The 25,760-nt window shown below is 49.5% G+C and overlaps 1 protein-coding gene across 1 annotated transcript in view; it reads right to left on the bottom strand.

The window, feature by feature from the left end:
* The window catches only part of ASTN2 (astrotactin 2), a 316,378-nt gene that overhangs the window by 176,114 nt on the left and 114,504 nt on the right, over nt 1-25,760 (bottom strand). The window contains exons 6-10 of the mRNA XM_079324231.1: nt 22,162-22,308; nt 10,553-10,720; nt 1,439-1,523; nt 916-990; nt 346-483 (exon numbers count right to left, since the gene is read on the bottom strand). Coding sequence (XP_079180357.1) covers nt 346-483; nt 916-990; nt 1,439-1,523; nt 10,553-10,720; nt 22,162-22,308 — 613 coding nt within the window. The remainder of the gene's footprint in view (nt 1-345; nt 484-915; nt 991-1,438; nt 1,524-10,552; nt 10,721-22,161; nt 22,309-25,760) is intronic.

Genomic DNA, 25,760 nt, shown 5'->3' with positions numbered 1-25,760 from the left:
GTGGGTGTGATATAGGTCTGAGTTTCAGAAAGATGACAGCCCCTCCATCCAGTAAATGCATCCATTTAAGCACTGCAATCTAACATTACATTTAAGCCACTCTCAAATTGCCTTACCACAGGTTCCTACCAATTCACCTGTCTGTACTGGCACATTTCAGACTTACACACTCAGGCCTGGCCTGGACCCATCAGCCCAAAGAGCCTGGAGAGCAATCACATCAGATTTCTTATTGGAAGGAAATTAATCAAACCTATCATCACAGAAATTACTGCATCCTCAATAACAATTTAAAGAGCAGTGTAGGCACTCAAGCATGAAGAAAACGAGAAATCTGCTTCCTACCTGACATCTGCTGGATCTTCTGTCACCAGAACATCTGTCTTGCAGCTGGCAAGGGGATTGATGGAAAGCTCCACGGGGGGCACCACAAAGCTCTTACTGACTGGCAGCCACAGCCCTTGACCCAAACTGTAGGTGGACCTGGGAAAAGGACAAACATGTCACACAGGAACAGAGTGCCTGCAGGGAATGGTGGCCCTCCACTGCCTCCTTGGAAGTCAGAGCAGTGGTGGCACCATGAGATATGTCAGAGATTTGGTCTTGTCCTGAAAGCCAAATGGGAGAGAAATGACTTGAGATGTGACAGGAGAATATGAGAATGGGAAAACTCTTCTTTTTATTCCAGGAGGAGTTTCTGTGCATGGTGTCCTCATGTTTGCTGAAGGGACAAGAGGGGAACCCTTCTCTGCCTGACAAGTATGGACAAATCTTTCAAGTCTGTCACAGACAAAATGGCACTTGTCCTCTCACCAGCACAAGAATGAGCAGGGATTGACCAAAAGGTTGCATCCACTGAGATGTCCTTGTGGCTCTCCTTTCCCAATGCCCCAGCTGCACCCTCCTCTGACTCACCTGAGGATCTTCTCTGGTGCCTGCTCCCCTGTGACCAAGTCATATCCCCGCTCCAGCGTTGTGTAGGGCCAGGGCCTGGGAGGAGAGAGGGCAGAAGCAGCTGAGCACATCCCTGGGCTGGACATGAGGCACAGTGATCACTGGGGGAGAAGAACTGGAATCCTCACCACCAGGACAGCTGGGGCAGATCCATCCCAGCACTGTGTCCCCACTCTCCCCTTCCCTGTGTCCCCACTCTCCCCTCGCTTTCCCCACTCTCCCCTGGCTGTGTCCCCTCTCTGTGTCCCCACTCTCCCCTCGCTGTGTCCCACTCACCCCTCGCTGTGTCCCCTCCCTGTGTCCCCTCTCTGTGTCCCCTGGCTGTGTCCCCTCTCTGTGTCCCCACTCACCCCTCGCTGTGTCCCACTCACCCCTCGCTGTGTCCCCTCCCTGTGTCCCCTCTCTGTGTCCCCTGGCTGTGTCCCCTGGCTGTGTCCCCTGGCTGTGTCCCCTCTCTGTGTCCCCTCTCTGTGTCCCCACTCACCCCTCGCTGTGTCCCCAGTCGCTGCGCACGCACAGGTGCCGATGGACGGGGTCTGGGGCGTACCCTTCATGGCAGCTGCACTCTCCTAGAACAGAGCAGGGGAGGATGAGGGGGGATGAGGGGATGTCTCTGGCCCAGAGACTCTGCAGAAACAGGCCCTCCTCCAGCCCTTTGTCACAGCCACTCTGGTCCTTCCTGTGCCTCTGGGGGTGTGGAGAAGGAGATGTGGAAAGCTGTAATAAACCTGCAGTTATTCTCAGGGAGGGGATTACATGATGTAGCACCCACAGTGGCTGGGGATGGGCTTTCATGATGCAGAAGGTGTTCCTGTGCAGTCCTGCAGCCAGGGCTTCACTCCTCAGCAGGGATCTTGACCTCTCTTGAGCAGAGCAGTGTCCACCCTGTGCAATCCCCAAGGTGGACACCACAAACCCATCCCACATCCCCTTCCCACCTCTGCTCTGCCATCCAGCACCAGGACCAGAGGGCAGTCTCCTGCAGCCCAAACTCCCAGTGAAAGATGCAGAACCCCCCAAGTCCCACCCTCCACAGACAGTTCCTGTGCTGTGTCCCCATCCCACAGTGAAGGGGCTCCCATCCCTGCTCCCCTCTGCTCTCTGGCTTTGCCTCACCCTGCTCCTCTCCTCTGACAGCAGGAGAAGACATTTCCCACACCAGAAACACAACCACACTTGGCCCAAATTGATTCAGTGCTTGGTAGAAATACATAACCCGGAGCGAGAAACAGCAAAATCAAAAGATTAATTGGATTTGCACACGGAGTTTCTGCTACAAGCTGCTGCCAATGTTTCCCCCCACCCTCCCCTCCTCTCCCCACCGTGGCTGACAGTGCAGCAAAGCTGAGCTGTAAACACTGCTGAGCTGGGGAGGATGCTGGGGAGGTGGGTACCCCCCTGGCAGTGGCAATGCAGACTGGCAGCTACCTGCATGCTCCTCGGGATCCTAAGTAAGTCCTTAAAATGCCTCACAAGGATTATAGTAAAGAGCTTTATTGTCAGGAGGGAGTGAGTTGGGGATTCAACTGCTGAGATTTTTGAGGAAGAGACGCCTGGGAAGGGAGAGGCAGCAAAAAAAGGAAAGAGTGGGGGGAAAAAAGAGACGGCTAATGATGTGCTAAAATGCAACAGCACCTTCATGAAATATTCACTGCCTCAAACGCGTCTAATATTAAAGATTAAATGTCCTGGGATTTGTCCTAGCGACTTCGAAGCACTGATTTATGATCTGTCAAAAGCTGCTAACCTCATGATTCATAACAGGAGCGGCAGGAACATTGCTGCTCCAAAGGGAAAGAGTTGGGAGAGAGATGGCAGCGCTTGGCCCTGCCGTGCCTGGGGGCTGGGGCGGGCTCAGTGCAAGAAAACACAGGTCCTAATGGCTCCATCAGTGATTTTAAAAAAAGAAAAGTTATTTTTTCCTTGGGTGCTTAGTACGCAAGTTTCCCCAGCCGTGCTGTGGATCATTAATTCCTGGCGCTTATTACATAACAAATATATGCTCTGCAAATGAGAGACATCTCAAAGTGCTTGCAAAGCAGAGCTGGGAGTCTTGGGGCATTGGCTCACACTCGGCTCCTGCCACAGAAATTAGAGCAAGTAAAGAAAAAACCACCTACAGAGGTCAGGATCCCATGGCCCAAATGCCTCCCCCATGTCAGTGCTGGGGGTGCTGGGTGGTGAACCCCCTTCCCACAGTGCAGGAGGGTTTATTCTGCCTGCTGGCTTGTTTACTGCTCCATCAGTTTGGCATCAGAAGGAGGAACTCTATCAACCAGGAGAAATATTGATTTTATTGACTCCAATCCTGGAGTTTCAGCAGCTACAGCCAGTGCTCAAGACTTTATTGGGAGGTTTATTGGGAGGTTTATTTCAGTAAGTGAGAGGGCAAGTGGTGGCACCAGCTGGGGAGGAGATCCAGGGCAGGAGAGAGTGGGGCTCAGCTTTCCACAGGTTTCCCAGGGAGATGTACACCCTTTTGGCAGAGTTTTAGAAACTGGATAGGAAAGCTCCCAGCACAGGATCAGCTGAGTGCTGCAGTCTGCTGGAAGAGTGAGGACCCCATTGCCTCGGGTCAGATGGTTTAGGATCTACTTCTCTATCAAGAACCATGAACTGACAATTAGTGGAGCTTCCAAAAAAATCCAGCAGAACCTGCTGTGCTCTTACAGGTTCTCAGGATCTTTAGCCTTCTGCCCAACAGCATCCACCTTCCTTTTTTTGGCCCCTGAACCACTCTGTTATTTTCAGTCTGTCCCCATCCTTCCCAGAGACAAAGCTAAGCCAGGAAGGATGCTGACCCTGTCTAACCCCTATGGAATAAGAAACACCTGATAAAGTGTCTGGAGTGGCAGAAACAGGGTTCCCATACCTCTAAGCCCTCTTTAGAGTGTATTTTTCAACATCCTGCTAAAAGAAATCAAACCACCAAAAGGCCAAACACTAAAGTGTCTTTGTTCAAAGCAACTGCATCTGAGATGGACACAGTTATCCACTCAACCCTGCTGCAGGTAAGTTAGGATTCAAGCCAAGCTTAAAGCCAAAGTCAACCAAAGTAACCAAGTTTGACAAATAACTGCACCTGGAGCTGGATGCAATTTCCACAGGTCCTGCACACGCCTCTGTGCAGCCTTCAGCTGCTGTGGGAGCACAAATGAATCAGGATCTACCAACCCCCAGGACAAGGATCCTGCTCCCACTGCCACCACCCACACCCTGCCTGTGGCACAGGCATGCACAGTCCTTCCTCTGCCTTTGGATTCAGAAGCCACAAACCAGGCTGGATAATCCATGGCAATTTTTCAGCTCTTGCAGCCAAAGGCAGGATCACTGCTCACTCAGTATAAATGAGGGCAGGTCCCAGTGCTCAGCTCTGGAGGTCCAACATATTTTCAGTGTGTTATTAAACAGGTGGAGGCTTTAGCTCTCTTTTTTTATAGAAAAAGCTGGAAGTTGCTGAATTAATCCTTCATTACATTCTCCATGCTGTGCTGCTGTTTCTGCTGAAATGGGGAATGGGGTCTTACACTGCACCCACACCGTCCCTGCCTGTCTCCACAGTGCCTGGGAGCAGCAAAACAGGGCTGCAGGCTGAACCATCAGCACACCAGGATAAGCCTGTTAGCCTCATTATGGAGAGAGCTGATCCATGGTGATAATGCTGCAAGAATCCCCCTAATCCACCCTCCCAGTGCACAGCAGGACATGGAGGCTCCCACAGTCCCTGTGCTCCCAGGGAAGCTGCTCTGTGCTGTCACTGGTGCTTTTATTTAGGGAGCTGGAGGAGCTTTGGCAGTGGTGGGGCAAAGCTGTTGCTTGTCAGCCTTCTCTTGGCACTGCTGGTGTCAGAGATTCCCTCCTCTGTGGCAGCACCTCCAAGACTGGCACTCTGCCTTGTCCTGGAGGAATGCCCTGCTGTGCCAGGCTGTGCCCCAGCTGCACAGGTACATCCTGGGGACAAATCCAGAGCCCAGCTGGGGTGGCAGCCTGATCCCAAAGGCTGTGGGGCTATAACACACACGCCTTTCCAGCTGTGTGAGCCCTGCACAAACACAGTCACATCTATTTCAGGGCTTCCTACCCCATCCAAAGGGATACAGAGCTCAGCCACAGTTTTTGTGTCCACTCCTCTCTGGACACACTCATCCCCTGCAGGAACAGTCCCAGCAGAGCATTCTCAGTGCCACTGAGCCTCAAAGCTGCAGCACTGCATTCCCAGTCTCCCAGTGAAGCTCTCTGAAAAGTTCCTCCTCTACTCCTGGTGCCTGCTGTTCAGGGATGGCACTTTCCAAACCTGAGCCTCTGCTTCATCCTGATCAGAAATTTTTCTAGTAGCAACTTTTCTAGTAGCAGTTTAGCACTCAAGGAACAGGACAAAGAAAGTGACTCCTGCCCTACCGACCTGGCACAGAGCATGGAGGGAAAACCTGGAGTGAATTTGACAGTTATCCCTCCTCTACCCCTGCTGCAACTCACCCTCCTCACCCTCATCCATCACAGCACTTAAGTGCAAGCTTAACCTCCAAGGATTGTGCCTGAGTTTAAGCTCTGCACAGATTTAATTCTCATTATCATCCGCTCAGCTCCTACACCGCACCTCCAAGGAACACATGAGTTGATGCAAGGAAGCAGAGAGGTGGCTGTGTGTCACAGCTGTCACCTTCTGGGCTGGGCACTGCCAGGGTGAGAAGCCCCTGCATCACTGGCTGGAGGGCCCAGTCTGGGGGAGGGGCTCAGGAGCAGCTCCATACAGCAAAACCCATCCCTCTCCCCTCCTCCCTGAGCTCTTTAGACAAGCACAGAAAATGCCATTACAAGAACATTAGCAGCTGCAGGATTAAACACTCTAATGGCAGAAAATGAGAGTGCAAAGACAGCACAGATAACCTTAACTCGGCCCCTCGCAGGCACGAGTTTTGATTGCTGTTTATGTATAACACTTCAGCCTGGAGCTAAATTAGCTTGGGAGTTAACTGCCTCCTGCCCTGCCTGTGCACGAGGCATGCTGTGCCACCACAGGAAAAGGAATGGGATATTACATGGGTTTTGACCAAGTTATTAAACTCCATACCTTAGAGAGACAGAACCTCATCCTATAAAAGTCTAAGTCAATAAAGGCACCGCGATCCTCCAACGGCAAAAATAGCAGAAGTGCACAAGAACAAACAAATATCATCTGATGTGCACAGAATCTGCATGGTATTAACCTGAACCATAGGAAGGAAAGGCTGTTTTCATAAACACAAATACATGCCAAGGTTGGTGATCTCCTGATTTACATGCCCAGCTCTGCAACCTCCAAATCCCCTTAACAGGTTGCCTTTAAAAAAATCGCTCTGTGTAAAATGACTTTCATCTGCCTCCTGCCCACAACACACCCCTGTCCTGCCCAGACAGCAGTACCATCTGTGGCTCTGGTGACAAACTGGCCCATTTGGATGATGATTGAAACCTTTTTTTTTTTTTTTCAACTACATTTCATCTGGTTCTTTCAAGCTCGTGCTTACTGCATGGGGGAGGGGGTTGAGGGGAGGCTACCAATTGTGGCTGCAATGAGAGAATTTTGATGAAGAAACACCTGATTTATAGATGGGGGAAAAAAAAAAATTCAACATATTTGCACCTGCTAATCAAGGTAGCTATCCATCTCATTTATGCCACTGCTCCAGCAAGCCTGACAGCACAAAATCAGAGGCTGTTTCTTCCAGCACTGGGCCCTGAGGGACTGATTCTCCAGCAGGTCTCTTCAGCAATGCCCACAGAATGTGCAAGTGGATCAGTTTTGTGCATACAAAGCAGGTAATTGTGCTCACAAATCAGGATTTGCATATGCTGCTGGAAAGGGATGCTCTCCTGGAGGCTGGTGAGGGAGGCCAGCGAGGCAGCAAGCACTCCTGGATTTTACCCAGGGGTATCCCAGAGCGTGGCACGAGCAGCAGCACTGGCACTGCTCCCACATCTCTTCAAAATGTGGAGAGTGAGGGGAGCTGACAGCCAGTCCCACAAGACAACAAACCTTCCCTGCTCTCGTCTCAAGCAGCACAGGCAGCACCTGCCAGGAGGATGGGGGATTTTGGCTGAGCATCTCCAGCCAAGGAGCACATCCTGCCTGGGAGGTGCCTGTCCCACCTGATGTGGCAGCTGGGCATGGGCACTGTGTCACATCTGCAGGGAGGAGCCCTCAGCAGCCTCCATTTGTCTCTGGATTTGCAGTCAGACTCACCAGCTTGGCCGTTTCCAAGGCAGGAGGGATGAGGGACATGACATTTTGCTCGTGTGCAGATGTCAGCGCTCCCTCTGAAACGCTCTGATGAGCTGGGGCTTTGCAACACAGGTTTCAAATTTGTCAGGGGGGCAGCAATCAGTTAATTAAAGAGTGAGTCACACGACAGAGACATGAGGGAAGGCAAATTAAGGTCAGGCAACAAAGTGGATTTTGACATTTCCTAGAGTTTCAGAGCTCTGTTCTCACTGGGAATTACTCTTCATTTTGAAGGAGTACTGGGTGTCCAGAGTCACAAGTCAATGCATTGTACAGACAAATCCCATCCAAAATTCCAACCTAAAGGGTGTGCTGGGAGAGGCAAGAGCTTGAGTGCCATCAGAGTGCACATGTGACCTGGGGATCTTTGTCCAAAGGCACTGGCACCAAGGAGAGGTCCTGCTCACAGAGGTCTGCCTACACCTTGGAACAAAAAAGTTTGGGACAAGGCTGGATCCACACTGCCATGGAGTGGCTCCAAGGCTAAGGCTAAAGTCAGATTAGCCATAAATATGCTGGAGGACCTCAATGCTGGCTCTGCTGCTCTTCACAGGGGAAACTTTGTCCTCTCTGCAGGGTGAAAATCTTCAAACTTCAGTCCATCATCCTCATGGATGCTCTGTCCAGCCTGAGAAGGCAGAGGACAGCGGAATCCCTGGCACCCATCACTTGGGATGCTCAGAGAGGATAAAATTCTTGACCCGAAAAGGTTGAAATCCAGACAGGATTTATGTGCTGCAGTAAAACCACAGGCCTTCCTCTCTCATGGTAATAAAAATAAATCACCCTTAAAAATAGAATGACATTAATAAAAATAAATCTAAAAGTACATGCAATGTATCATGGGGTTACAGTCTGCCTTAGCCTGGTGGGGAAACTTCTCACCAGTTAAAGACTGGTGAATGGTGATGAACACACATGGAGCACAGGGCTATGCCCTGAGGAACAGGGTCAAGCAGGTACTTCCAAAGGCCTAATTTCAGTTCTTGTGGAACTTGGACCTCTTGAGAGAGTCTTGACTTAGGCTATGAAGGTCAGCAGCCCATCAGCCAGTCCTGCTCAATCCACGTGGATCCAACTGGCAGAAACAGGAGAAAAATCCTATTTATTCATGTGCACATTCCCAAGCTGGAGAGAGGGGGAGGAAGCCCATGGACAGATTTCAGGAGGCTGAAGGCTGAGATGCAGGCTGCTCTGCCTCAGCAGGGGCAGGCAGGGGTACGGGCAGCTGGGCTGGGAGGAGCAGAGCAGCTGAGCTCCAGCACAGGGCTGGGCAGAGCTGCCCTGGGACAGCCAGCATCACTCCCTCCCTGCAACGGGACATGGCACATCCTGCTCCAGCATGGGGCACCCAGCAGGAGCCACAGGCTGCCCTGGGAGCTGGGCTCACAGCAGGAGCTGAGCTCACAGCAGTGACAGGCTGCACTGGAAGCTGGGCTCACAGCACTGACAGGATGCCCTGGGAGCTGGGCTCACAGCAGGAGCAGCAGGATGCCCTGGGAGCTGGGCTCACAGCAGTGACAGGATGCCCTGGGAGCTGGGCTCACAGCACTGACAGGATGCCCTGGGAGCTGGGCTCACAGCAGCAGGATGCCCTGGGAGCTGGGCTCACAGCAGTGACAGGATGCCCTGGGAGCTGGGCTCACAGCAGCAGGATGCCCTGGGAGCTGGGCTCACAGCAGTGACAGGATGCCCTGGGAGCTGGGCTCACAGCAGGATGCCCTGGGAGCTGGGCTCACAGCAGGAGCTGGGCATAGGGAGCTGCCACTCCTCACAACCAATGCCATCAGGATGCAGCCAGCCCTACTCACTGCCAAAGATGGGCTGGCAGGGGAGCACAGGGCTTTTCCAGCTGTGCTCTGGCTCCACATGGTCTCCCTGAGGTTTCTGCTGGAGGCAGAGCTGTTTCTCTACTCCTCTGAACCAGGGGAGAGCTGATTGCATCTCCCCTCTCCCACTGAGGTGGCTGCATTTTGCCAATGCCTGAAACAAAAATCCTTCTGCTCTGCGACATCTGGATGAGAAGAGCCTCCTCCTGCACCATCTCCATCTGTCAGTGTGGCTGCTGGCACCTCCCAGCCCTCCTTGGGACTTTAGGTGATGCTCAGGGCTGTGTGCACAGGGAATTCAGTGTCAGTGCTCTGCTGCAGCCAGCCTGCCAGTGCCTTCATGCAGACAAGCCTTGAGGAACAGGAATATTGAGAAGAGAAGATTGTCTTGACCAGGAAAATGAGTTTGTAAGACCAAGTTCAGTATTTGCATCTCAGCTGAGCAGGGAGGGATGAGAACATGGTCTCCCCCACTACCTCATGATGTGCTCATGACTCTGAAGGATTTCTTATTCTAATCCATGTATTAATAACAGTCAGGGGCTTTGGGAGGCCTAGGGACAGCCTTCTCCACAGGGGGCATCCTTTAAATCCTCTGGCAGAACCAGACATCAGCATCCTTACCTGCAGCCATGAATCCCATACACATATGAGGTGATGACACTCATTGCTCAGGGGGAAGCAGCTCATATGGAAAGCTGGGACTAGGCTGGGATGGCTCCTCTCTGCAAGCAGACAGGGGTTTGGGTGCTCTTCAGACACTCAGCAAGCCAGGAGCACCAGGAACACTTGTCTCCACACCACCAAGAAGGCTGGTGAGCCACAGCATAGCCCAGCACAGTCCCCAAGTCACCTTCCTATGCAAGTTCCTGTCACCCTGTGTTGTTTGCCTATTCTTTCTTGGCTCCCTTCAGACTCCAGGACTCCCATGTGTCATCCAATAAAGCCAGAAGGGAAGGTGGCACTTGTCCTTTGCCCAGCCCCACACCTGAGTCCCTGGCTGCTGCTCCCCAGGCAGGGACTGCACACCAGCAGAGCACACTCAGCACAACACTGACTTAGGGATGAGGAAGGATGGCAGAGTTCACAATTCCACCAGCAAGGGTTGGAGGATACATCCAGCCTAGGTAAGCACCAGGCAGGAGCATGCACTAATGGGAATCATGGTGCTCTGCAGTGAAAATGGCCAGAAAAGAAAAGGGATGGAGATGGGATAAACTCACAAACAGGTTTTCCAGGCTGGACAGCAGAAAACCCAAATTAGAAGCAGATAAACTCCACGTGCCTGCAGCTGCCACACCAAGGAACCATTTAAATCCCCATTTCCTTCACATTTTGCTGAACAGGATCACCACTTTGTGACCCTGCTAGTTCCTCTCAGTCTCCCATGCCTACCACAAGTTAGAGCAGAGGTGAGCTGTGAAGGCATCAAAATACCCAGTGACAGACCTTTTCCCTCACATCTCCAAGCTTTCCAAGGTCTTCCCTCTCCCCTGGCTTCCCTTACCTGTGTCCTGGTCACACAGCTGCTCACAGGCATCAGTGGTCCTCTGTCCACAGAGGTCTCTCACCCAGGGGGACGTGGCATTGATCTGATAGTACAGGGACAGCTTGGCTGGGTTAAGCCAGTCAGAGATGTCCAGGTAGCTCCCCTCACTCACAACGAAGCTGCTGCCTGGGGGAAGTGGGGAAAAAGTGTGTTAAGTGAGTGTGGAAATCCAAAAGAAAAACCCCAAAGGTGCATTTGGGCCCAACAGCAGAACACTGTGTTGAAGAACACTTCAGAGCTGCTGTGATGACAGTATGTGCAAAATAATAATGAGTTCACCAACACTTGGTCCCAAAGAACTTCATTTGACCATTCCTCTCCAGCAAATGATCCACCAGCTCCTCTGCCCAGACACTTCCCTACCCTTACACTACCAGGGTTTGATTCCCAGCTCTCTGCAGAAGGGTGGACCAGTGTAATTATTGTGATCTGCAATCAGAGCATCACTGGCCCAGCTGGGGAGGTGCTGTCCCCAAGGCACCTGGAGCTCAGGGCACAGATGGGCAGCAGCAGCTGTTCACCTTTTGTTGAAGTGGATTGGCCCAACACACAACTTCTTTTGTGAGTTGTCTCGTACCAGACACTCCCCCACCCTCTCCCTCCTGTGAGTTAAAAGTGAATTCCTGCCAAAAATATTTTCTTACAAAATCTTATGCTTCTTTATTTTGCGAAATGTATTTTTTCCCCACTGGCATCTGGGAATATGCATCATCTAATTAGCCAAATAGATTTTCAGTTCAGCCCAATCATTTCCTTATCTAACATCTGAGGCCCAGCATCGCTTGGGGGATTTTGCAGGCACAGAGGTCCTCATTAACTCTGATCTTCAATTACATTGATTATAAGACTGCCTCCATAACAGTGCTGCACAGATCAGAGAGGAGCCAAAAAACCTCTGCCATTAAGTGGTGTTTTGCAAAACTTACTAGGGTTAAAGCCTCTAAAAAGAGGGGAGAAGAAACATGCAAGGAGGAGTGGACAAGCAGAACTAGGTAGCCCAGGAACCCACAGCCACCTTTCCACTAAGTCTGAGGACTTGCAGTCTGAGTAAAATTTGCAACCACTGTCTGAAGATTGAAATCCTTCTCAGAGATTATCCAGGGATAGCAAGTCTACAGATCCAGGGCCTGTTGTAATGAAACTTTAAGGCTTATGACCCTTAGCAAAGGACTAGGACACCATTCTTTTAAGCACCAAGTTACTTTGATGAAAGCCAAGAGATTAAAAGAGCAGGACAATAAACCTGCAGCAGCAGCTACCCCACATGAACCTGCCTGAATACAAACTGGGGATCTCCTTTTGAAGAGGATCCCTGATGTTTAGCAAGAGGGAGTCCTTCTCACCCTCATCCTGAGCCACATCATCCATACAAAGGATAAAACCAGCAGAGCCTCAAGTCAAGCATCCCAGAGAGTGACCTCATTTTCAGGCATCCCATGATCTCAGCACCATCCAAATCCAAGCCCTAATTTCCCATAAACTCAGGTCTTTGACACTCAGAGTGTTTATATACCATACACATATTCACAGCCTCATCTCTACACTCAAAGCCTGTGGAGGCTGCCAAGCTCCTGACTGCTCAAGCAAATGAGAATTAGACATCAGAATCCAGCAGCAAGGCAGGAGCTGCCCCACCAGGGCTGCAGGATACATCTCAATCACACACAAGGCAGCAGCAAATCCCTGGGTAAAGCCCCCAGCACCACTGCAAAGCAGAGAAACACTGAGCACAAAGAAGTTTCTTCGAGCCACACAGTTTTATCTCAAATTATTCCTTTCAATGAATTTTTAAAGACAGCCCTACATACCATTAACAACAATTGCAGTTCTCTTTTCCCAAACAGAAATGCATCGTGCACCCTTGGGGAGTGTTTACTATTTACATGTAGGTGTCTATGTAGTAACCTGTCAATTGTGTTTTCCTCCTGATTTCCACAGCTCCCTAACAAAGAGCAAGGCTTGGGAAGCACGTAGAGTTGTTTTGAGACTCTGCTACAGACAACTCCCTCTGCACCCAAGGACTGAAGAGCAAAACCAGCAGCTCTTGATTAAATCCCTACTTAATGAACCCCACTTCTGGTTAAAATACAGCTTGGAAGTAACAGAAGCAAACCTGACACAAAGCAGACATGTTGTTTATATTCAGAGAGATGAAGGTGGCTGGAGCTGGACAGGATCTTTGCCCAGGACCTGCTGCATGGCAGGAAGAGCCCCTGCTCAGGTGAGTGATGGAAGGGTGACCTCTGGAGCTCCCCAACATGGAATCATTTAGGTGGAAAAGACCTCTCAGATCATCAACTCCAACTGTTCCCCCAGCACTACCGAGGCAACCAGGCCATGTCCCCACGTGCGTCATCCACACTCCTTTTAAATCCTCCAGGAATGGGGACTCCTTCACTGGCCTGGGCAGCTGTGCCAGGGCTGGGCAACCCTTTCTCTGAAGAAATTTTTCTTCATATACAACCTAAATGTCCCCTAGTGGAACTTGAGGCCATTTCTTCCTCTCCTATTGCTTGTTAATTGGGAGAACAGGCCAAGCCCACCTGGTTCCACCCTCCTGTCAGGGAGTTTTAGAGAATGTTCTCCCCAGCCTCCTTTCCTCCAGCTCCCTCAGCTGCTCCTCATCAGACTTGTGCTCCAGCCCCTTCCCCAGCTCTAGGCATTTTGAATATTAATAACTTATTTTGGTTTTAGTAAGTCTGATTGGGAAGTCATCCTCATTATCAGGTTTCTCAGGGGGTTTATGTTTCTGTGTTTATTTGTTTGTTTGTTTGTAAAGCAGCAGTGAAAACATTTTAATCCAAAGCTCCTGAATTCAGGCTCAGTGTAAAATGGAGATTTTTCTACCTCAGTCTAAAAAAAACCCTAAACCTGAAAATTAAAGGTCCTTTCCTTTCCTTTCCCTTTCCCTTTCCCTTTCCCTTTCCCTTTCCCTTTCCCTTTCCCTTTCCCTTTCTTCCCTTTCCCTTTCCCTTTCCCTTTCCCTTTCCCTTTCCCTTTCCCTTTCCCTTTCCCTTTCCCTTTCCCTTTCCCTTTCCCTTTCCCTTTCCCTTTCCTTTCTCAGAGGAAGGAGGGGATAATTTCCAGCAAGGAAACTTCTCACATTTCTGAAGCTGAGTGTGTGGCAAGATTTTGAGAAATGTTCTCAGACACCCTCATCATCTTCGCTCCCACTGAAAACACAAACAAACAAAGCAAACACCCCAACCTTGATCCCTTTATAGCATGCCTGGGGAATAAATAACAGGAAAAGGCATTCTACAAATATTTTGAAAGCTAAATTCTGATTATTTCAAAGCCTTTTCACAAATTTTTTCTCTTCAGTTTCAAAGAATCCACACGGAGAAAACAGTTTCCACAAGTCACCATCGTGTACATATCAAAACCACCTTGAAAAGCTCAGAAAAGGCAGGTTGAGGAACAAATCCTTTTCAAAACTATCAAGAACAAACATTTTCTAAGCAAGAGTTGTTTCAAACACCTTCATCTTGCTGGGTACATCAGCTGGATTTGTTTCCAACAACTGCAGCCTCTGGATGGAGGGAAGGGGAGTGATGGGGGACTTGAGGGGGTAGAACCCCACTCAAACCACCCTCCTAAACCTTCCTCAAGGATCTCAGACCCTACTAAATCAGCCCCACACACAGTCTGGAGCCCACTGAGTGCTGCCTGCAGTGACACAGCAGCTCCCAGCACAGGCACTGAGAGGACTGACCATCCACCTTGCTGTCCCCTGCTGCCAACCTTCCATGTGTCCTATACACAAATTTCAAACTTTCCACTCAGAGCCTTGCTGAAATCTCCCTTGAATGGAGGTGTTTAGGTCTCAGGATAAAGCAACCATCAACCAAACAAGTGAACACAGGACAAAATGACAACCCTGCACCCAGCACCACACCCCAGGAACCCCATTCCAGGACATGTCCCTCGAATGCTGTTGGTTTTAAGAGCCAGCCAATGCCATAGAGCAGCATGGAGAGCACCAGGACACAGCTACAACCCCCTCCCAGGGGCCCAGCAGCCTCCCAGGGGATTGATTTGTTTGGGTTTGTGTGTGTGTGTGTTTTCCTCTCCCCCCATTCCTTCCCCAGCACTGATCAAAGGCGGGTGAGTTAAGGCAGCGTCAGAAGTTCATGTCTCTCATGCTGGGGTCTCCTTCAAAGTTCACTGGAATTGCTTAAGCCCTGACAAAAGAGGCTTGAAGTTTTGACATTTCAAAAATCATTTTCAAGAACACAACAGGATAAAGCAGCTCAGAAGAGATATCTAACAAGGGAAAAGAACAAAGCACCCAAAAGGCAGCCAAAAGGGTTTGGCTTTTCCTTTCTCTTTCTTTTCAAGGGAAAAGATCAAAACATAATTTTTTTTTTGAAGAACATCTATTTCTTCCTCCCTCTGCTCTTTTTGTCATCTTTGGTCCATTCACTGTTTCTTGGCCAGCAAAACTCCTTTTCATCTAAAATTAGTATTTAGTGTTGGGAAGCAATGGGAGGTCATACTATAGGTTGCTATTAATGTATCCAGCCCTATGCTATCACACAGTTCTAATCCTGTTACAGATAGTTTTTATAAACACTGGAGGAAAGATGATCCCTCTTGCTTCATTCTATAGGTACAAAGAATAACCCTATTTGATTTCTTTAGAGACTCTTTTTTTTCCCTTGTTAAACTTGAAAGAACATTACCCTAAGAGACAACTCCTCCCCTATCAGCTCTTCCCCTTGATCAGTTCTCCCTCTCCTGTCCTTGGCCCAGGGCATGAAAACTTCAGCTTCTTAAATTTCTGCCAGAAAATGCCAAAGAACCAGACAGATTTTGAATGCCCAGGACACACATGTACTGACTTTAGCAAGGAAATGGGTCTTTGGGCAGGATTGCACCCACAAGCTAACACAGTGCTCAGCTTTACCATCCCTCTCCTGCCAGCACAAAAACAGGTGATTTGGGAATAATTTAAATAGTTGTAAGTAAAACTTTAAGTTCTATAGTCTAGTTTGAATCCAGAGACAGCATCACACCAGCTTAAAATCCAAGCAAACCCTCTATTTTTTTTTTTTTAATTATTTACCTCTTTGAACAAGGTAAATGCTTAAACAGAGAGTTATGATAGAAAGATTAGAAAGCAGCACAAGCCAATAGACACATCTTTCATTCAGTCCTCCCTCAGCTGAAGCACTCACAGTTTATATATCTCACAATACCTCACTCCAGGGTGCATTTTCAGCACATGAACTGCACCCATGGGCTCTCGCCCCCCAACCCAACAATGACCAAACCTGGAGACCCCCATCCCCTTGAAACACCACCAACCCAACCCTGCCAGAGCTTTTCCACCCTGGCAAAGCAGAAGTCAATTAGCAGTACATGTCTGTGTGTAATTACAGCTCAAACTGGCACCACCTTTCCTGTGGGAGGAGCAGGGTTACAATTAAAGTGTTAAATTGCACTTCCTTGATCATTCTGACAGACTCTTTCATTGGGTTTTCTTGTCAGTCAGTTTTGATTTCTCCAGGGCTGAGCTCTTGACAAACAGCACACATATTTATAAGGCAGGTGATGGCTCAGCCAACTTTTCCTAAACTTAAGCAAGGAGGAATCTGCCCACCCTGCCTTGTGGTCAAGCTCATGCTGCAACAAGACCTCTCATGGCAGCTTTAGACAATGCAGTTGTGGAGGTGTTGGTAAAAACACCTCTCTGTCCTCAGAAGGCATCTGGGCCAGCAGTGGCTGAGACAGAAATGAGACTCCTGAAAAAAAAAAAAAAAACAACAAAACCTTCTCCTTAATGCTCCATATCTCCCAACTCCCATGCTGCAGCCCAGGGCTCTCTGACAGTGATGCTCTCCAGATATCAAAAAAGAGTTCAGGGAAATCCAGTCTAAATCCAATCACATCACAAAGCACAGAGGAGCTGTGATAAGCCTGTATGAATTCAGAAGGTGATGTTTGCATGTCTCCATCTATGGGAGGGAGAGCAGGTTAGCTGGTCAAAGATGTGCCATCCCTCCCCATTCAGAGGGTGAATGGTGCTGGTAAAGCTCAGCTGGTGCCTCCCCACAGGGGTGAGCACCTCCTGCCTCTCTCAGGATGCAATCTGTCCCAGCTCTGAGGCAGCTCCTGCTGTCACCATCCAAACACCAACACCAGTCCTGCTGGCTTTGCTCCTGCATCCTGCAAAGCAGGAGGAAGAAGCATTTGGCTTCCCTTGCAAATGGAGCTGCCCCAGGAGCTGGGAATGCCTCTGGCTGGCACAGGGCTGGGGAGCAGCTGAGCAGGTTCACAAGCCTGTCAAAGCCACGATAAAAACATGATGTACTTCAGCCTCCAGAATCTTATTCTTCATGCAAGGAGCGTTCACGCCGTAAAACCGTCTTGGAATCCCTTTGATCCACGCTGATACAGTTCATAAATTGATGTTAATATTTAGAGTTCATGTCTGGTTACACTGCAGCCATTTGCTCACATTTTCTTGCCAGGCAAGCAGACAGGGGAGCAGAGTGAGCTGTACCACAGGCGTGGAGGTGACCCTGCTGATTACGAGCTGGTGAAATAAAATGCAATTTGTAAAGCTGCCCCCAAACACGGCCACCTTACATGAAACACACGGGGCCTGGAGCAGCTAGATGTGACACTGAGTCTGCAACAACAAAGTGTTGCTTCTGTCAGAGCCCTGACCCAGGTCTCCATGCAGCAAAAACCCTGGGAGAAGAAAACAGCTCAAGAAAAAACTTATTTTCAAGAAATTCCTTGTGCTGATTTCAAAGGGGACTTATGGATCTGGGAACAGCTGGTGAACATGGGAGACCTCAATTTCAGAATTTTTCTGAAAGCCTGAAAAGATCACAGCATCACAGGATGCTTTGGGTTGGAAGGAACCTTAAAAATCATTTTGTTACACCCCTCTGCAGGGACACCCTCCACTGGATCAGATTGCCCAGAGCTCCATCCAGTCTGCCCTGAGATAGCTCTGAGATCAGAATCTCTTCCTCCATCCTTCTGGTACAAACCTGGGGAGCTTCACCTGTAAATCAGGGAGTTTCTCCAGCTTCTCCTTGCTGCCACACTGGATGGGGACACAGCCAGTCCCTCACCTCCCGTGGCTCATCTCAGTGTGGCCACATGTGCAGCACATCCTGACTGCCCTGAGGGAATGAGGTAATGCCTGGTCACCTCTAAGAGCTGCAGAAGATTGAGCAGCAAATGTCAAAACCAAACAATTTAAAGCAACACTTTTAATTAAAACCAAAATGAGAAGTTGTGAGTCCCAACAACTGCAGTATGCATAGCAATCTTCAGGGAAAATTAACACAGTCTGCTAATAGCACCATCCAATTCACCAGCATCTTGGAGGAAACAGTGGTGGGGGAAGGTAGGAAATAATCTGCAGATGAAACAATTACTGATCAGCTGCGTGGCAAGGACAGCCCAGCATCGTTCAGGCAGGCAGACACAGATGCACGGAGATTAAAAGAAAAAAAAAAAAAAGAAAAAAAAGAAGCTCCCTGCACCTCTGCTGTCTTGTCAGATGCTCCAACCCAAAACACAATCTCAAGGAGAAATTCCACTCCTGTTCCACTCCTGCTGGCCTCTTGGCTTTGCAAGGGTTTGCCTCAGGGCAGAGTTCATCCTGGGAGAGTTCATCCACACTTGCAGGAGGGACAGAGCCAACACACAGACAGCTCATCAGGGTAGGGACACTGCCCACAGTGAGAGCCCTGCCTGCCCACACTGAGCTCTGATCCCACAGCAGGACTCTCCTTACCCACACTGAGCTCTGTGCACCACCCTACACCCATCCCACAGCCCAGGGAGGTGCAGAGGGATCACCACAACTTGCCTGGCTCACATCTCAGAAGAGGAGGGAAGAAGGCTGTAAATGCCCGAGATGTCTCTGACAGAAACCTGCTTTATGCCCTTTGCTTTATTTCCACTTATAAAACAAAGCCCTACAAGCCCCTCACTAAATGCAGCTCTTGCTTCCCTCTGCACCACTGGAGGATCTCACCCACCTCTCCCACTAAAGTACAAACATCCACCCACACCATATATAACCTCTCACAGGCTGTAAAAATGGGAAGCTTTAATTGATACTATATTTCATACTGTTGTGCAGCAAGGACGTACTCCAGGCTGAGCCCTCCAGAGTATCTTTCTCCACCCTGCCTTCCCTGCAAGCCATTCCCACTGCTCCAGCTCTACTTTTTGAATTATTACTTACAAGAAAAAAACAAAACCAAAAAACAACTATTGAATGTAGAGCTGAGTGGCTCGCATATTCATAAGAGGTTTTATTACTCAGATGGAGGGACTCTCTTCCCTTTCTTCCTCCCTTTGACATGGCTAAAGGGTCCTCTAAATAATGCCTTGCATTTCCATATCCTCATAAAAGCCACTATGGCTCTTTCCATAAATCTGAGCCACCTCTGAAATGAGAACAATTCCTTCTGGTCAGCACAAGCAGGGGCTGCATCGACACACAAAGCTCTGGAGCAGCAGAAGGGAGGAGAGGATGCTCCAACCACTGCTTTGGAAGGCAGGATTTAGAGGCACCAACTCATTTCTGGGAAGCAGGAGGTCCCAGCCCTCCACAGCAGCTCCTGCCAGGCTCTCCTTGATCCAGCTGCTCCGTGAAGTGAAGGCAGCAGCTGTACACACCAGGCAATAACTGCTCAGCGGGGAGCGAGGCAGGGGCACCCCATCAAATGAACAAAAGGAAGAAAACAAACCAAGGGAGAAATAAGGGCAATAGAGACAGGCTGGTTATTACAGAACTGCTGCTTGGAATATATCCTCCCAGCCTGGCTGCCAGTTGGCTTCTGGTGCCAGTTCCTCCCCTCCCCTTTCCCACCCTGCCACTCCAGCAGGCTCTGGAGCTGCTTTCTCTAACGCCATTCTTGCTGCAGCAGGGAAAGCTGCTCTGCTCCAAAGCTGGAGACATTTGGGGGGGCTTCCCCCCTCTTTCTTTTCTTGGCTCTGGCTGCTGGCACACCAGAACTAGCTGGCATCTATTTAAAGTTTCCTTCAAAGCTGAGTTCTCATCGTCTAGGAGAACGATTTCTTTCAGCCTCTGCCTTTGTTTGGCTTCTCCCGCAGAGGCGCCGGTAGCAGCTCCGCTTTCAGATGTTCCTTGGTGCCTATTGAAATTCCACATTCCAAAAGGGAAGGAGAGGGCACTGCTCCCTCCATGGGAACATCTCCTGTGAATGCACCATCCCTGCCTTATCATCCTGTGCAGCACCAAAGGGAGCAGCTTCGGGGACCAGACGATTTCAGCGCTCGGCGACACTTGCGAGACGCGGTGCCACCCTCGGGTGCCACACCAGAAGCTGCTTCAAGACTGATCAAAGCTCCCAGACTCTGCCAGGCCAAACACGTCACTTCTGTTGTCACCTCAATGCCACAGGGATGCTGGTGCCAACCCCCTTCAGCACTCTGTAAAAAGCAGATTTAATCCCCCACGGGACATCTCCAGGGTGGTGCAGGTCCCCTCTTCTCCATCAGCATCAAACTCCAGGTGCTGAGCCTTGCTGAACACATCCAGCCACACTTTTCCTGGGTATCATTGAAATTTCCCAACCCAGCTCAGTTCTGCGACGTCTTTAAATGCTTTGTAATATTTTGCTGTCAGTTGGGTGGCGCCTTGGGATTTGTTGTTATTCAGAAAGAAGGGACAACTTTAAGAGGTTTTTCTCTTCCCAGGCAAGGGACTGTCATCACATAAAATGATGAGATTTCAGGGAAAGTGATAGCCACTGCAAAATGTCTTGGCTGCTTCTGTGCAAAGAATTTGACTGTTTCTCATAAAAAAATATTTAAAAAGTTTTCTCAGTTTGTAATTATATTTTACAGTTTCATTACAAAGCTCATTTTAATTCTTCTCCAAACCGTTGTTACCAGTCCTCTTGCCACTTTCTCTTCAGAAAAGTCATTAAGTCGGGACTGGAAATCATCCCATTTCTCCCAGTTTCAAGGATATTAATCTGTTTTATTGGTATTTCATTGTCATTTTCATTCGAGTGTTCCCTGCATTTGCATAATTTGCATTGCCACCCCTTTCCTGGTGACAAGCACAGGCTCAGCTTTTCACTTCCATTCTATGGACCCTCATTGCATTTTGTTTATTTTCTCTTTCAGGACACACTGTATTCCTTGGGCCAGAACCACAAGCTGGGAGCAGGCTGCTGAGGTCATGTCTCCATCATTGCCTTCCTGGCTGACTTTCAGCAAGTACCAGAACCAGTGTGAGCTCCCAGTCCAAGTTCTGAACTGACCAGTGCCCATCCCAAGGGAACACAAGTTAGCACTGGAGCAGCCTCATGCCCCAAATGCAAGAGTTTCTGTTCTCCAGCTACTTGGAACCATCTGTGAAGATTTCAAGTATTCATGTGTGGCTTAGACAATCATTAAAACTTTTAAGGAACAGGTCAAGGTGTAGACCAGTCCCTCGTTTCAAATCCTTAAATCACAGAATGGTTTACACTGGAAGGGACCTTAAACATCCTCTTGTTCCAACTCCCTGTCCTGGGCAGGAACACCTCCCACCAGACCAGGTTGCTCAGAGCTCCATCCAAACTGGCCTTGGACACTTCCAGGGATGTGGCATCCCACTTGATGTTATCTTCATGTCTCCACTTCACTGATATTCAGTTCCTCCAGTGTGTGAACACAAAGTAGATGCTCTCCTCCTCTTTCCTACAAGGGCCAAGCTGTGACCATTGGGATATCCCAGCTACCCAGAGACCACTCTTAGCAGGGCTAATCCACTTCAAACACACTGGTGACTTCCATTCTGCCACAGGGTGATGATTTCCACCCTCTCCACCCTGCAGCTCCTGCTGTGTCTCTTTAACCATCTCCCTGTCCCCAAAATATTAACCCCCCAAGAGCTGCCCTCCACTCCAAAGCTTCCAAAGCAGGGGGCTGTCCCAGATCTGCACCAGGACATCCCAGCAGCTGTGATGCACTGGCTGCATGCAGCACGTTTCTGGCAGAGAGAAAGTGCCCCCTCTGCATGCCCCAAGCAGTGAGACGAGTGCAGGAGCTGAGGAATTGGAACCGACTGAATAATGGCTCCTGTCTGCTGGAAGAAAATGAAATTTGCCCTCATGTTACTGAAAACTTGCACTCGACGCTCACTGCACATTATAAAGAAAAGGTCAGTGAAACACAACAAATGCAAGGAGCCCAGTTGGAGAAAGCAATAAATAGTGACAGCAGCACTCGTCTAATTTATCAAAGCATCTCTGCCTTTGCTCAAACCCCAGCAATTTCCCTCTGTGCTGCTGCAAGGGCTGGGATGAGCAGCTCTGCTGCTGCAGGACAGCAGGAGGCCTGTCTGTGCAGCTCCCAGGGCTCCTGCACGAGTTTGGAGTACAGAAATATCCATCAGACACAATTAGCAGCAATGATAACACCGATAATACTAATTGACGCCACTGAGATTTTGGCCTCAGGCTCACAGACGAGCTTATGGAATGGGAGATCCCTGCAAAGATAGCTGGGGCACTCCCAAAGAGAGGGGTCTCTGTGTCCCAGACACACCCAGAGGGGCAGCAGGAGGGGCTTACCATCAGCAATGAAGTGCTCGGGGACGTGCAGCGTCACCTTGACGGTCAGCGGGCAGGAGAGCTGCGAGCCGCACACCACGGCCAGCACGCAGGAGCTGACCGCGATCAGCGTCAGCGCCGTCTTGTTCACCGGGCTCTTCGTGGAACCTGGAAGGCACACAGAGCAGTGGGTGGGTGGCCACAAGGTTAAGCTGCACCCAGGGGTTCCTCAGCAGAGGCAGGGAGCCCCAGCTCGGGAAGGCAGCATTGAAAATAAGGATGGCAGCACAGCCCAGGACTCCCATCGCACCTTGTTGGGCTTTGTTTTGCTAGAGAGGGAGAAAACCTGCTCAAAGCCCTGTATAAACCCTCCCTCTGGGAACTTCTCCCTGGAATCACTCATCACACCTGCTGTGCTCCCCTGCTGAAAGCACCATCACTTCTTGTCAGCACTTTTGGCTTGGCAAGCCACTGTGAAACCCTGGTGGAGCAGGACAGTGTTTGGATGGCTGAATCACCACCGAGGGCAGCTGGGTGGGACAGAATCCCCAAGTTTCATTGGGAATGTGGTGAAGCTGTGCAACACAGAGCCATCCAGAGAGACCTGGCTGCCCCAGAAGATTCAGCTGCTCTTACTGGATGCAGACTGGGAATATCAGGTGTTCACATGAGATCCCCTCTGCTGATGGAGGTGACCAAAAACTGTCCCAGGCCACTGCAACCCCACTGACAGGTCTCCACTGCCCAAACTTTGGAGCCTGCATCCTTAAGACACTGCTGATCCCCCTGACTGCCCTGCATCTCCCACTGCCCCCTCACCCAACACCTTGTGCCAGCCCCTGCTTTGCTCCAAGATAATGACAGACACCTCACAAGGCAGCTGGTTCCTCCTGCAGGATTTGGGATGCACCACTTGCAGATGTGTCCATGGCAAGGAGAGGGCACAGCCTCTTGATTTTTGGAAGCCAGTGCAGCCTCTCCCCACTTGCACCCCAGCCCTCACCACCTCATCAGCAATGCAAGGTTTAAAAAGCACCAGTTTGAAACCTGAATGGGAAATGGGTCCAAGTTAGCATTTGCACACCCTGTGAGGTGCCTAAAGCTGCTCCTGAAGGTGCTGGTGCCAGGGCAGGGACCTCATGCTCAGCACAACCTGTGCTTTTCAGAGAGGCACCAAGCCCCACCACAGCTTCCCCAGGTCATAGCCTGCACAGGGGATGCTCCAGTCAGGATTTATAGGACAGGAGAAGTGGCTGATCTGCTGGAAAATACCCCCATCACTGAAACCAACAGGAGCAAGTAAATTGATTATTTATGAAGCATTTTCTCCTTCCCTTATGCATGGATCATCTAAACAGCCTTCCCACTCCTATTTCACAGCTCTATCACCAATCCCCTGTGCCCCTCACCTTGCAATCCTCTTTTTTCTTTTCCCATCTTTATTCATATCATCAGCATAAGTTAGCACCTCCATGGGAGGCAAAATCCTCCTCTTGCTGGGCATACTGTGCCTGCCACAACCCCTGCTTGGCTTGAAGTTATGACATGAATGCAAAAAGAAAAAAGAGGGGGGAAAAAAAGAAAAGAAAAAACAAAAAAAAAGACAAGGAAAAAAGCCCCCATGAGGATAAGTGGACGAAATCAAATATACAATGGACCAGACAACGCTGGATTTCACCCTTATAAATCACCTTTCAATCCAGGGTCTTAAAGTGCTTTGCAAACATTAAATCATAAATCCCTTATGAGTGAGACAAGTATTATCCCCTTTTCACAAAGAGCCCAAATCCCAGGTATGATGGCAGCTTTCACCACACTGCAGCCAGAGTGGAGCTGGAGGAATGAATAAGGATTTCACATCCCCATCGGTCCATGTGGCTTCTCCTCTCCCCATGACTCAGGAGAGCAGCAAAGGGGCTCAAAACAGCACAAAGCCTTTCACTGTTCCATGAGCTTGAGCTTGGCTGCTCAAGGAAAGGGACAATTGCTCCAGGTCTCCTGTAACTCCCTTCCTCCTGCACTCATTCATTTCCATTCCTGCTAATCACTGACCTCCAGAAGTGTCTGATGTTGGGTTTTGACCAACTGAACCAAAACAAGGAGGCTTCTGCTTGAGCAGAAATTGGGTTTCCAGCTCAGCTCTTTATTGCTCACAACCAGTCTGCTGCCAGGTTTGAAGGGAGGCTGCTGGAAGAGCATTTAAACAGAGGCACAGGGCTTTTGTTTTTCCATCTCCTTCCCTGCTCTGCAGACCACTGATGCTCTGGCACTGCTGTGTTGCATTTAAACACCTATCTGGAGATAATCAGCTTCACTCCAAGCCTTTAAAACCACAAGCAAATGCATTTTCAGCAAGGCCCTACCAACCAAACCCACCTCAGAAGGTTCTCCAGGGCTTCACCCTGGTCCAGAGGTGAGACAAACTGATCCCTTCCTTCTTCATCCCAGGGAGGGGACCCAAACCCAGCTCAGTAGCTCAGGCAGCCCCAAATAAGCCCAATGCCACCAATGAGAGCTTGACCTGGCTAAGCCTGTGCTTTATCTCCTCTCCTTGTTACTTCCAAAATTTCAGAGAAGTGTTTGAAGAGCACATTTGAAACTCCAGGTGCACCAAACAAGCTGGTATCAATATCCTTTACCAGGAGGAGGAAGCTGGGTGGGGAATACAAGACCTTTATAGATGATTGAGAGCCCCAGCACACAACAGAAATCTTGGTTTGGGTCCTGTGGGGTCCAAAAAACGTAGGAGGAAGATGGTGACCAGGTATGGCTGAGACCAAACTCACTCCCCAGATCTCTCTCTCCTAATAAATGTTTCATACGTTAAGGTGATCTCAATATCTTTAATCAAAAATATTTATGTAGTGTTTTTAGAGGTTGCAACAAAGTAGGTGGATGCCCAAGTGCTCACCCAGGAACTTTTGAAGGGAAAAATGTGGGTCTTGAGGATGCACAGGGAGTCTGCACCCAAGGAGTGGGCAGGAAACACCATCAGGATGAAAAATAAGAATAAATTATTTCTATCCAGAGAGATAACTTCTCCCCACAGCTCACAAAATCCAAGGAGAGAGAAGCAGAAAGGAAAGGCCAAGTGCTCCATTTCGGGGCATAGTCACATCTGACATGCTCCCTGCCAGTGATCCAAGGGTGGCTTCATTAGACTGGGAAACAAGAGGAGTGTCCAGCACTGTGGTCAGAAGGCCTCTGGCCACCACCACCTTCCCCACCCAGGATATTTTTGTCTGCCCTCAAACCCCAGTGCAAGTTATCCTGGTGAGGGTGTAGGTCCCTGTGCAGACAGCTCAGAAACAGCTTGCACAGCACCACATTCTCCTGAAGATTCTGCACCTGCTGCAAGATGAAGATAAATTCAAAGCCACTGGTGTAAACACTCAGCAAACAGCCCCTCCAAACGCACCGTGGCTCCTTTGAAATATCATTTCCTCGTGCATTTAATTACTCACTGCTTTGTACACTTTCCTTTGCCCGCCCAAAAAACAAGGAGGGGGGGAAAATCCAACAAAACTCTGAGCTCAATTCTTCTTAATATTGGCAGCACTGCCTAAATTTAGAGGGGAGGGGGAAAGAAAAAGGTGTTCAGAACACGTATGAATTTACAA

Source organism: Erithacus rubecula (genome assembly GCF_903797595.1).
Source record: "Erithacus rubecula genome assembly, chromosome: 21".
NCBI classification, from domain to species: domain Eukaryota; kingdom Metazoa; phylum Chordata; class Aves; order Passeriformes; family Muscicapidae; genus Erithacus; species Erithacus rubecula.
Note: the sequence above shows the minus strand (reverse complement) of the source record. Positions and strands in the feature narration are given on the sequence as shown.